This window comes from Aulostomus chinensis, chromosome 12 (genome assembly GCF_037954235.1).
Source record: "Aulostomus chinensis isolate RoL2024-O1b breed Wild chromosome 12, RoL_Achi_v1.0, whole genome shotgun sequence".
Classification (NCBI taxonomy): domain Eukaryota; kingdom Metazoa; phylum Chordata; class Actinopteri; order Syngnathiformes; family Aulostomidae; genus Aulostomus; species Aulostomus chinensis.
In genome coordinates this window covers 25,852,008-25,863,612 of record NC_141331.1, presented here as the reverse complement: position 1 = coordinate 25,863,612, position 11,605 = coordinate 25,852,008, and the positions used below count along the sequence as shown (strand labels likewise).

The following is an 11,605-nucleotide window of genomic DNA, read 5'->3' as shown; positions in this document are numbered from 1 at the left end:
AGTCCCACTGCTTATGACACAGCACTTGAGAGACACCAGCACCAGGAGGACTACTCGTGCCGCCATCTTGGAAATTAATTGTTAAACTCTGAACCTTGCTTGTTTTTTCACCTCACCTTCTGCCTCACCTTTTTGGATACCTCTGCCTGGTTTGACTGCTCACCTGTGCTCCGACCTCTGCCTGGAATATACTATGTTTTGCTGCCTTACCAATCTGAGTTGTGTGTTTGAGTCCTGCCTTTCTGCGTCCAAGTTCACGACAGTACCACTCAGCTGAATAACCATCAGTGCCTGGGGATTTGCCTCAGGTCTGCTCATTGCTGCTTGCAGTTTTTTTTGTTGTTGTTCTTATAGCATTGGCTGTTGGTTTTGCTTTTCATTGTGAGTGGGTGATGGGCCCTGCTACGGGTCCAGGGTCAGCACTGTTGCCTCCCACCACAAAGATTCTGAGTTTGAACACAGGGTCTTTCTGTGTGGAGTCTGCACTTATAAAACACATGTTTTATCCATCCATCCATCCATCCATTTTCTCCTGCTTATCCTGTTAAGAGTCACGGGGGGTGGAGCCTAACCCAGCAGCCTTCCCCCTGGACAGGTCACCAGTCCATGGCAGGGCCAACACATGTCGTGTCTTTAAGTGGTAGAAAAGATGAGACGTATTTGAGTCGCTGCTCACAACTTGTAGGCGGCATGTTTTGCAGATTAACGTTTTCCGGTCGGTGTCTGACTTTTTAAGACCAAACCAGCACCAAACCATGGAATTTCGGTTTCCTCTTTTTGGCACCAGCTCCTCTTTTGGTTCCGTTTCCGATCCATTCTCCACGTCTGCCATGTTGCATCCATGCTCGGCTTGCAGTGCTGTACCCTGGTACTGGCGGGTGATGTAAAATGGTACCGCAAAATAGGAGCGTTGCTTCAATTACATGAACCCGACCTGCATTTTCTACAGCGTTAGTGTGGCCTCAGAGCCAGACCAATACCCCAGATGTCAAAATGCAGATATAAATGACAGAGAGATATTTCGTACGGTCGACGTTTTTATATCGCATTACGATATATATTGTAATATCGCACAGCACTAGCGTGGCTGGGAGAGCCAATGGTGTCTGTCTCTATGTGTTGGCCCTGCCATGGACTGGTGACCTGTCCAGGGGGAAGGCTGCTGGGATAGGCTCCACCCCCCCACCCCCCGCGACCCTTAACAGGATAAGAGGTAGAAAATGGATGGATGGATGGATGGATGGATGGGTGAACATTATAAAATGTTAAAGGGATCATTCACGTGACAACACTTTTTCATTGAGTTAGTGACTCAGTTATAACTGAGGACATTACTGCAGATTATCTCTCCTTATTGGCCCTGATTGAAATCCCTCAGAACCCTGAGTCAGGTTTGGCTCATCGAGGGCAACAGTTCCCTTTATCCAGCTCTGGATGTTGGCCCACCTCAGCTGAGCATTCATGCTCTCTCACTGGCTCTCGTTCTCTGACAGGTCTGTGTCTGAATTCTTCAGGAGAATTATTTACAGTCATGACCCCGAATATTCGGGTTCGCCCAAGCCTTCAGGCTGACCCAGAATCTGAGTCCATCATTATGTCTTTGTTTCATTTTATTTTAATCGTTTTACCTTCAGGAGTCTGGTACAACAGTATTTTGCTCTGCTACGTGTGTTTACTGTGATCAAGAGACAGGTCCCCAGATACACCCCCCTCCACACACACACACACACACACACACACACACACACACACATGCAACTGAGTATAGTTCAACTCGACTGCTGCTTCATGGGAGGACACACATTTACGTATTTCATGAAATGTCATCATGATATTTTTCATTTTAGTTGCTTTGAAAGGAAAATGTGGTCAAACAGGAAGATGGAGGAGAGGCTGGAGATGACGGCAAGTGAAGGAGGAGGAACACCAGAGTCCAGCAGCCAGTGGGAGGAGTAAAGAGGATGTTGTGAGAGAGAGAGAAGTGAGTGGTCTGACTGGGTTGCTGAGAGCTGCACTTCTCCTCCGACCTCTGATGATGGACATCCAGGAAGAAGCAGAACTCTGCTTTCCAGAACTGCTCAACAATTCCTGCAGGAAGCCAATAACTTCGTGGACTAAAATGGTTCTTCTGAGTGTTCTGCTGCCTTTCATCTGTCTGCTCACTGTGGTTCTCAACCTGCTCGTCATCATCTCAGTCTCCCACTTTAGGCAGAGATACATTTCTCAGCAGATTCTACATCTTTGACATACATTCAATAAAAATGAATTGTTGTCCTTAAGCCAGTTCTGTGCAGTGTTGCGCTAAGCTAGTCTAGATTTGGATCTCAGCTTGCTGCTCATATTTTTGCAACTCAATAACTGTTCATCTTTGCAATCTTAACCAAGCAGCTTCTGATCTCATCTATCATGATGCTAACCGTAGTTCTGGCAGCTCAGAATCTCTCAGAAGTTATTTTTTGGGAATATCTTTTAGGGTTACAAGCTCTTGGTGATTAAATGACACGTTTCTCCTCCTGCAGGCAGCTCCACACACCCACCAACATCCTCCTCCTCTCTCTGGCTGTGTCTGACTTCCTGGTGGGCCTCCTGCTGATGCCAGGAGACACCTTCAGACAAACATCATGCTGGTATTTAGGTGATCAACTGTGTTCTCTGGGTAACTTCATATCTTTAAGTATCACCTCTGCTTCAATAGGACACATGGTGCTGATATCAGTGGACCGTTATGTGGCTATTTGTGACCCTTTGCATTACACCAGCAGAGTCACAGTGAGGAGAGTAAAAGGCTGTGTTTGTCTCTGTTGGCTCTGTTCTCTCTTTTACTCCAGCATCATTTTAAAAGCTGATCTGAAAACTGCAGAGGTGTATTTCTCCTGCCACGGACAGTGTGTTGTTTTCATCAACTACATCTCAGCGAGTGTTGACCTTGTTGTTTCCTTTTTCGGTCCTGTCACGATCATCATAATTCTTTACATGAGAGTGTTTGTGGTGGCTGTGTCTCAGGCCCGGGCCATGCGCTCTCATATGGCTGCTGTCAAACTCAACGTTCCAGTGTCTGTAACACCAAAGAAGTCAGAGTTAAAAGCGGCCCGGACGATTGCTGTTGTTCTGCTTGTGTTCCTCATAATGTTTTGTCCATATTATTGCGTGTCTCTGGCAGGGTACCACTTGCTCAATGACACATCTGCTGCTTATGCGCTGTCTGTGTTTCTTTTAAACTCCTGTTTCAACCCTCTGATCTACGCCCTGTTCTATCCCTGGTTTAGAAAAGCTATTAAACTCATCGTTACTCTTCAGATCCTGCAGCCGGGCTCTGATGAGGTCAACATATTATAATCTGAAACAATCATGTCTCGATGAGAGAGTGTGGCAAAGCCCCCTGACTGCATCGCCCACAGCAGCCGTAGATTAATGCTATGAATCCATGTGATGATTATTTTTAGATTCCAGTGATTCCACGTCACGTCAGCAGGGTCCTGACACCCTGATATCAGACACCAACCTCCTCACACATGAATTAGGATCAGAAACACTCTGCTTTAGTTATTATCAGATTTTTGTGTCTGCTTCCAGTTTTACATGATCTGGTTGAACCATGATTAACTTTCACAGACCCTGAACTCATCAGCTTCAGCTGGAACTCCCAAAGGTCTGAGAACCATGAACTGCCTTTATATGTGATTTCAAATGTTTGTGGTGATGCTGTTTTTAGTTTATTAGTGTCTCTTGTAGATGAAATATTAAAGTATTAAAAGCAATCCAGTGAAATGAGTTTTTTTGTGTGCAGTTGAAGAGAAGTGACTCTGTGTGTGTGTGTGTGTGTGTGTGTGTGTGTGTGTGTGTGTGTGTGTGTGTGTGTGTGTGTGGTCTGATCCTAGATTTGCCCCTGTGAGTCCAGATCAGACACTCATGTTGAATTATATACTGTCCCCCTCACTGAGGCGCCAGGCTTGATAAACCATTGTGTCCAGCCTGTTTCAGCATCGCTGGGAACGACTGATGAAGAGACTCACATGAACTGAACTGTTCCCTCTTCAAATGATGAATCTGCTTCAACTGAGAACAACAGGGAACATTTAATGATAACACAAATAATAAAGTGACAAACGATTACAAAGAAATTTGATGAATACATTTACAAGTAGAGCAGCACGGTGGAGCAGTGGTCAGCACCGTGGCCCCCCAGTAGAAAGGTTGTGGGTGGAGCCCCGGCTGGAGCACCGGGTCCTTCTGTGTGGAGTCTGCATGTTTGCCCTGTAGATTAAAACGCAAGGCAAGGCAATTTTATTTGTAGAGCCCGTTTTCACCAACAGTTTGTCTCAAAGGGCTTCACATGGCATCATAACAACATCCTCTGCCCTCAGACCCTCACATGGACTGAGGAGAAACTCCATAGAAAACCCTTTGAACAGGGAAAAATCTGAGAAACCTCAGGGTGAGGAGGGGAGGAGGATCCCTCACCAGGAGGGACAGACGTGCAGTCGATGTTGTTACAGACAAGAAAACAGTTTACAATACAAAATGTGGGAAACACGGAAATGTTAATAACAGCTGAAGAAGGAAGCTTCTGGAAGGGCAGGCAGGGAGAGCAAGCCAGCTTGATGGGGGACTGGATGGCAGACTGGTTCATGGAAGGGGAGCGCAGGCCAGTGTAACAGTAGGGAATAAGAGGGGGGGGGGGGGGGCGATGCAGGCGGCGGTTGGGGCTCTGGTGGATCTGTGGAAACACAGAGAGACTGCGAGACACCAAGGCCAAACTACAAAGTGCAACAAGTAATGGTAGTGACAGTTCCAAAAATGTGCAGGGAGGAGAGGAGGAGAGAGGGGGAGAGGAGAGGAGAGGAGAGGAGGGAAGGGCTCCATGTAACCTGATGTGTCCCCCAGCAGTCTAAGCCTGTAGCAGCATAGCTATCAATGGTTCAGAGCTACCTGAACCAGTCCTAACTGAAGGCTCTGTCATAGAGGAAGGTCTTAAGCCTGGACTTAAACGTAGTTAAGTGTCTGCCTCTCTGACCCATGGAGAGATGCTGGTTCCACAGTAGAGGACCCCGGTAACTAAAGGCTCTACCTCCCAGTCTGTTTTTATTGATACTGGGAATCACTAACAGACCTGCATTCTGGGAGCGGGGTGCTCTGGTGGGACAGTAGGGACTAATGAGCTCTTTCAAATAGGATGGAGCTTTATCATTGAGAGCCTTATAAGTCAGCAGAGGGATTTTGAAGTTAATTCTAGATCTGACAAAACAAGTGCTTAGAAGGAAAATAGATGTAAAATAAACCAGTATCTAAACTTTTAGAGTTGAAAATGTGAGCACGTGGTTGAAAACAGGGAGCGAAGGGAAAGGAGCTCCAGCCAGGGGAGGCGTGAGCCTGCGGCCCGGGTCTCATGTTCCTAACACCCGCTTTGATTGGGTGAATGCAGTCCAGCGTCCCTGCAGCACATGTGCGTTAGTGCCCCCTTGTGATGGACTTGTGTAACACACCTTCTGACTGTCTACCCAGCTCGCTCGGAGCAAGAAGTGACAATGACTTCTTTTCCTTTGTCTTTTCAAAAAGTTTGATGTTTGATTTATAATATATGTCATCAAAACTGAAAAATAAAATACTATCGAATCGTTGGATGAGATTGTCAAAGTTCTAATCTGAAATTAAATGAGTTCCATGGAGAAGGGATTTCTTTTCATCAGTAGATTAATTATCATACCATATTTAATGTGTACATCGTCCAGGTTCCACCCCTGCTGGACGAATCAACGTATTATCAGAAAATAATAAGACCAAAGGTCAGCTTTTCAAAACTGTACCTAAATTGTCCTGCAGTTCTGGAATGACTCACATCCCGACACTTGAGTGTCTTCAGATGTGAAACGTGGATCCTTTTGCCTCCAGTCTTGTCTGGAATGCTGCTGCTTAGCCGGCGCTCAGAAGTCTGCTCGTCAGCAGTTCTGCTGCTCTACAGTTCTGTAGATTCTACACGCACAGTGGGATTTCCCCTTGAACCCAATACGGTTTACTAGTTTGTGGAAAATCCCTGGCCACTCTGACCGTCCTCCACCTGCCACAGCGGGAGGAGCCTCAGAGTTGATGTCAGCACTCGGGTGACCTTTGCTGACCTCCAGAACAACGAGACTGTCTGGTCTCATGTGGATGCAGCTTAGTTGAGGTTTTGCAGTTTTGAAAAGGGACTGAGGTGATTATGATTGAAATGAATTTACCTTTGTTGGATATTACAGGAATAAGAAACATGCTCAAGCAAATATCTGCTGTTATCCTTTGTCTGGGAGTTGGACAAACCAGGTCAATCAAGCCTAGAGAGAACTGGACCTGGACAGAATGCAGAGCCTCTGAGGTTCTTCAAGACTCTGGAACTAGACAACTGTGAGCAGAGCAGCAGTTTTTCTTCTCGGTGTCCCAGAGCCCAGCTGCATCGTAGTGATGATGTCACAACAATGTTTTTTCAGAATATTGACTCTAAAAATGGACTTGTGTGAGGAAAGATAATATTAAATTGATTATGAATTGAATATAAATGTCTTTGGAGTTTATCTGTTGGGTTTGTTTTAATATTGGTGACTTTTTGATGTCGTTTATTTAATCTAATCTTGCTTATGAAGATGTGAGCCAGTGGTTCCTACCTGCATGGTTGAAGCTCTCCTTTCAGCTCAGCGTCTAGTTAGAATCTCCATCCATCCATCCATCCATCATCTACACTTATCCTGTTAAGGGTGGTGATGGGGGGTGGAGCCTATCCCAGAAGCCTTTGGGTGAGAGGTGAGGTTCACCGTGGACAGATCTCCACTCCTTCGCAGGGCCGGAAGTGAGGATTGTACCAGCGACTCTTCGGTTGCTAGACGGCCACGTGACCTCTGAACCAGTTATAATCTCATCCTGGTCATTTATTTTATTTAACAGGGTCAGGATATGATCATCATTTCGTAATAATAATTTCGTAATAATTTCAGTGTAGTCAGAAAAGATGGTGGAATATTAGCGGGGCTTCTGCTACACATCCTGCTACGTGTCCTTAGCAAACTTAGAACTTCCTGTTTACAGGCCAATGAGCTTGTGATTTCCATCATGACAGGAAGATGAGGATTTTGCTTCATATACAAACAAGCAGCTTTCCATGGGAGTGAATTTAGGCCCCGCCCATGAGGCTGTATCCAGTTTTCTTCATCCATCCATGTTTGAGTGACAGGAGCTTGCGTGCAGTGCATCCTGGTACATGTAGGCACTGAAAAAATGGCTGCGTGAAACTCTGTCTGTGGTGGTTATTGCTCCCACTGACCACAAGAACATCAACATTAATCAGACATCCAACAGACATAAGAACTGTCAAACTTTTCCTTTGGCCTGAAATGTTGCTTCTCGTGGTTTGCAACTGGTTTGAGTGGGGCACAGTACTGGGATCACACTAGCTCACCAGCAGCGGTAGCTCACCAACGCAAGAAGACCTATGACATCACCTTCTAGCACCATTTGTTTCTCTCTGACCATTTTAGGAAGGAGGAAGTGAAACCCTGAGGAGACACCAGGAACAAACATGAGGGAGGAGAAGAAGTGCAGTAGTGCAGGCTGGAGCGAGACAGAGACAGACGAAGGTGGGGGCGCGGGCGGGGATGGGGGGGGGGGGGGGGGGCTGAAGGAAGCGGCAGAGATAAAGAGAAGCCAAACCAGAGAGCTTTAGAGAAAAAGCTGCTGCCCTGGCTGCATGTTCTCTGCTCCTGTTGGGGATCATGGAGACCCAGGAGGGAGCAGAGCTCTGCTACCCTCAGCTCATCAACATCTCCTGCAGGAAGCCAACACTTCACTGGAGCGAAGGTGTTCTTCTGAACACGCTGCTGGCCTTCATCTCCCTGCTCACCGTGGCTCTCGACCTGCTCGTCATGATCTCAGTCTCCCACTTCAGGCAGATACGTTTCTCAGATTTAACCGTTTTGAAACTCGTTCTAAAACATGAAAAGCTGAACGTGCAAGAGAAATCCCCTGTCAGCTCGTCCTCAATAAGATGAACCGTTTCATGTTGCAGGATGAAGCTCACAGTTCTGCATTTTTACAGTGTTCTTGTTAAATAAGGCCAACAAGCCTGACATGTCATCATGGAGCTCTTCTCCCCTCAGTTGCCAGTGTTGGTGTTGTCTATAAACTTTGATCGGTTTGTTCAATAATCCTGGAGAACATTGATACTGTTTTTTTATTTCTGTCCATTAAGTCTTGTTGTTTTACTGATGTACGCTTCTCCTCCTGCAGGCAGCTGCACACTCCCACCAACATCCTCCTCCTGTCCCTGGCCGTCGCAGACTTTCTGGTGGGCCTCCTGCTGATGCCAGGAGAAATCTTTCTGAACACGGCCTGCTGGTCTCTCGGTGACTTCATGTGTTCTCTCTATAATTACATCTTCATCACCATTGTCTCTTCCTCAGTCGGACACATGGTGCTGATATCAGTGGACCGTTATGTGGCTATTTGTCATCCTCTTCATTACACCGCCAGAGTCACAGTGAGGAGAGCTCAAGTCTGTGTTTGTCTCTGTTGGCTCTGTTCGGTCCTCTACTGTGGTATTATTGCAAGTAATGATCTGAGTCACCCGGGCAAATACAGTTCCTGCTATGGAGAGTGTCTTTTTGTCATTGGTGTTGTCGCACAATTTATTGACCTTGTGGTGACCTTTATCCTTCCCCTCACTCTCATCATAACTCTGTATATGAGAGTGTTCATGGTGGCTGTGTCTCAGGCCCGGGCCATGCGCTCTCACACTGCAGCTGTCAAACTCAACGTCTCAGTGACCGTGACGACCAGGAAGTCGGAGCTGAAAGCAGCCAGGACTCTCGGTGTCCTTGTCGTGGTGTTTTTAATGTGCTTCTGCCCATTTTACTGTGCCTCACTAGCTGGAGATGAATTACTTAATTCTGCATCTGTAACTTACATGATTTGTCTTGTCAATTTCAACTCCTGTCTAAATCCCATAATCTACGCCTTGTTTTACCCCTGGTTCAGAAAATCTGCCAAACTCATAGTCACTCTCCAGATCCTCCAGCCTGGCTCCTGTCAGGCCAAAGTATTGTAGACCAATGCAGGAACGGACTGATCCATTTAACGTTCCATCCCTGATCTGAGAGATCCAGGCTGAGAACCTTGATATGAATGTGCTTTCATTTTCAGCATCGCGTCAGGACCCCAAACCCTTGGATTTTCATCTGCACTCCAAACGTTCTGACGGTGGAGTTTTTTTCTTCTATCACTGATGAGGTGGAGTTCATGTACTTGAGAAAATACACTAATACCATGTGGCTGCCCACACACACGCACACTCACTCACACACACACGCACACACACACACACACACTCACTCACTCACACACGCACACACACACACACACACACACACACACACACACACACGCACCCTATCTCCTGCCTTGACTTCCCCTCTGTTTAAGTTTCATTTTTATTTGAGGTTCCATCTGATATACGTGGTATTTCCTGTCTGTCTGTTCCTGCCATTTTATATACATGTGTATATATAATATTTATATATATGTGTGTGTGTTATAAAATGACACACACACACACACACACACATATATATATATATATATATATATATATATACTGTATATAAACATACACATGGCAAACACGCTGATTGTATCATAAACGTAAAACTGTGTTTTACATTTTATTTGAACAAAGCACAGGAACTCTCTCTGTTTAATAGTTAAAGTCAATCTAGAATTGTAGCCACCGACCTGAAAATAAATAGAATACATCCTGAACAAAGAGACAGCTTCAACATTTGCTTCATTCCATATTTGGTCCTGCACTCTTTAGCTTGACCACAGCAGTAGCGGTTGTACGAACGGTCAAACTCTTTGTCATTCATCTCACTGAAGGCTTGCAGGATTTTTCATAAACTAGAACGTTCACCTCTTTCCAGTCACAACAAATAGAAGCAAGAAGCAGTGAGAGGGATGTTTCTTGATAGCACAGGGCCACTGGCAGGTTTAGCCAACAGAAAAAAAGACCCAGACCAATACAGATGTGGTTGGTGGCTGGTTGTGTTCCCACCTCGTCCCAGTGTCACCTGCAGATACGGCACCAGGCTTCACTCAGCCGGCAGCTCTGATCTCGTCACACGGCGGCATGTGGCAGCGTCTTATCATTCCAGACTCTGATAGTGCAGCAGCACTCCCTGATACACAGGCTAAATATCATGAGCCTCACTCACTGTGTGTGTGTGTGTGTGTGTGGGGGGGGGGGGCTGCTTCACTGGCTCTCACTGTGGAGATTCTGGGGGACCAAGTTGTTCCACAATAGAGAAGAAAAAAGTAGATGAGCTGTAAAAAAGCAGATCTGTCACTGTGGGAGGCCCTGATGCTCAGGTTCCAGCCACCATGCAGTCCTGGAATAGTTGCTGACAAATCAAAGATCTTACTGCCTTCGCCATGACAGGAGGAGCTTGTCAGTGGAGGAGAGGGATGGATTGAAAGCACAACACGATCTAATCCCTGAGATTAACTTAAACTAGTGTCTCGACCCTGCTTCCAGCTGAATAACACAAAAACTCCATTGCATTCTGACATTTTCCTCTGTGGAGGAAATCCTTCTTATGTGTGGAGTTCTGTCTCACACGTCAGTTGTCAGAGGTGTGCATGTATGGACACGTTCATGCTGATCCTCCACTCAGCTCATCACATCTGAGAACACACGCTGAGAGCAGAGAACCTGAGAACAGACACTTGAGAACAGAGAACCTGAGAACAGACAACTTGAGAACAGAGAACCTGAGAACAGACAACTTGAGAACAGAGAACCTGAGAACAGAGAACCTGAGAACAGACACTTGAGAACAGAGAACCTGAGAACAGACACTTGAGAACAGAGAACCTGAGAACAGACACTTGAGAACAGAGAACCTGAGAACAGACAACTTGAGAACAGAGAACCTGAGAACAGACAACTTGAGAACAGAGAACCTGAGAACAGAGAACCTGAGAACAGACACTTGAGAACAGAGAACCTGAGAACAGACACTTGAGAACAGAGAACCTGAGAACAGACAACTTGAGAACAGAGAACCTGAGAACAGACAACTTGAGAACAGAGAACCTGAGAACAGAGAACAGAGAACCTGAGAACAGACAACTTGAGAACAGAGAACCTGAGAACAGACAACTTGAGAACAGAGAACCTGAGAACAGACAACTTGAGAACAGAGAACCTGAGAACAGAGAACAGAGAACCTGAGAACAGACAACTTGAGAACAGAGAACCTGAGAACAGAGAACAGAGAACCTGAGAATCTGAGAACAGAGAACCTGAGAACCACTCCCACTGCATCACACAGTCTGGTATGGAAACCTGCCATGATTAATATTTGTGTTAAAATGATGAACAATGATAAAATTTGCAGATTTATCTGTCATTTCCCTCTGTTCTTTGTTGAGGGTAAAACACCACATAAAAAGTACTAGCTTGGGTAACATTTTAACCACTGAAATAAAAGTTGCCCCAAATCGCAATGATTCCAAAGCCTTGAACATAAATGGATGTTCCACTGTATCACACGCTTTATACAAGTCGAGACGTTGGGGGGGGGGGGGG

At 45.9% G+C, this 11,605-nt stretch overlaps 2 protein-coding genes across 8 annotated transcripts; both read left to right on the top strand.

Annotated features, from left to right (window-relative positions):
- The first annotated feature begins 1,615 nt into the window (after positions 1 to 1,615).
- On the top strand, positions 1,616 to 3,336 carry LOC147252578 (trace amine-associated receptor 13c-like). Of its 2 annotated transcripts, none has more exons than XM_086219361.1 (2): positions 1,616 to 2,122; positions 2,524 to 3,336. In XM_086219361.1, the coding sequence occupies exons 1-2, from the start codon at positions 2,033 to 2,035 to the stop codon at positions 3,334 to 3,336; spliced, it is 903 nt and encodes a 300-aa protein (XP_086075487.1). In that variant the 5' UTR covers positions 1,616 to 2,032. The 2 variants fall into 2 exon arrangements, with proteins under 2 accessions (XP_086075487.1, XP_086075486.1); XM_086219360.1 differs by having other exon boundaries at positions 1,616 to 2,208; positions 2,520 to 3,336.
- A 4,385-nt stretch (positions 3,337 to 7,721) lies between these two features.
- LOC147252577 (trace amine-associated receptor 13c-like) lies at positions 7,722 to 9,067 on the top strand. 6 transcript variants are annotated; one of them, XM_086219354.1, is made up of 3 exons: positions 7,737 to 7,917; positions 8,044 to 8,060; positions 8,255 to 9,067. In XM_086219354.1, the coding sequence occupies exons 1-3, from the start codon at positions 7,737 to 7,739 to the stop codon at positions 9,065 to 9,067; spliced, it is 1,011 nt and encodes a 336-aa protein (XP_086075480.1). The 6 variants fall into 6 exon arrangements, with proteins under 6 accessions (XP_086075483.1, XP_086075480.1, XP_086075482.1 ...); XM_086219357.1 differs by lacking the exon at positions 8,044 to 8,060 and having other exon boundaries at positions 7,722 to 7,909; positions 8,251 to 9,067; XM_086219356.1 differs by lacking the exon at positions 8,044 to 8,060 and having other exon boundaries at positions 7,737 to 7,823.
- Positions 9,068 to 11,605: the final 2,538 nt, after the last annotated feature.

What these genes read in the sequence shown, in the direction of transcription:
- LOC147252577 (XM_086219354.1), top strand. Translation starts at nt 7,737, where the DNA reads ATGGAGACCCAGGAGGGAGCAGAGCTCTGCTACCCTCAGCTCATCAAC.
- LOC147252578 (XM_086219360.1), top strand. Translation starts at nt 2,033, where the DNA reads ATGATGGACATCCAGGAAGAAGCAGAACTCTGCTTTCCAGAACTGCTC. An exon ending in ATCTCAGTCTCCCACTTTAG is followed by an intron (nt 2,209 to 2,519) that starts GCAGAGATACAT and finishes CTCCTCCTGCAG; the next exon opens with GCAGCTCCACACACCCACCA.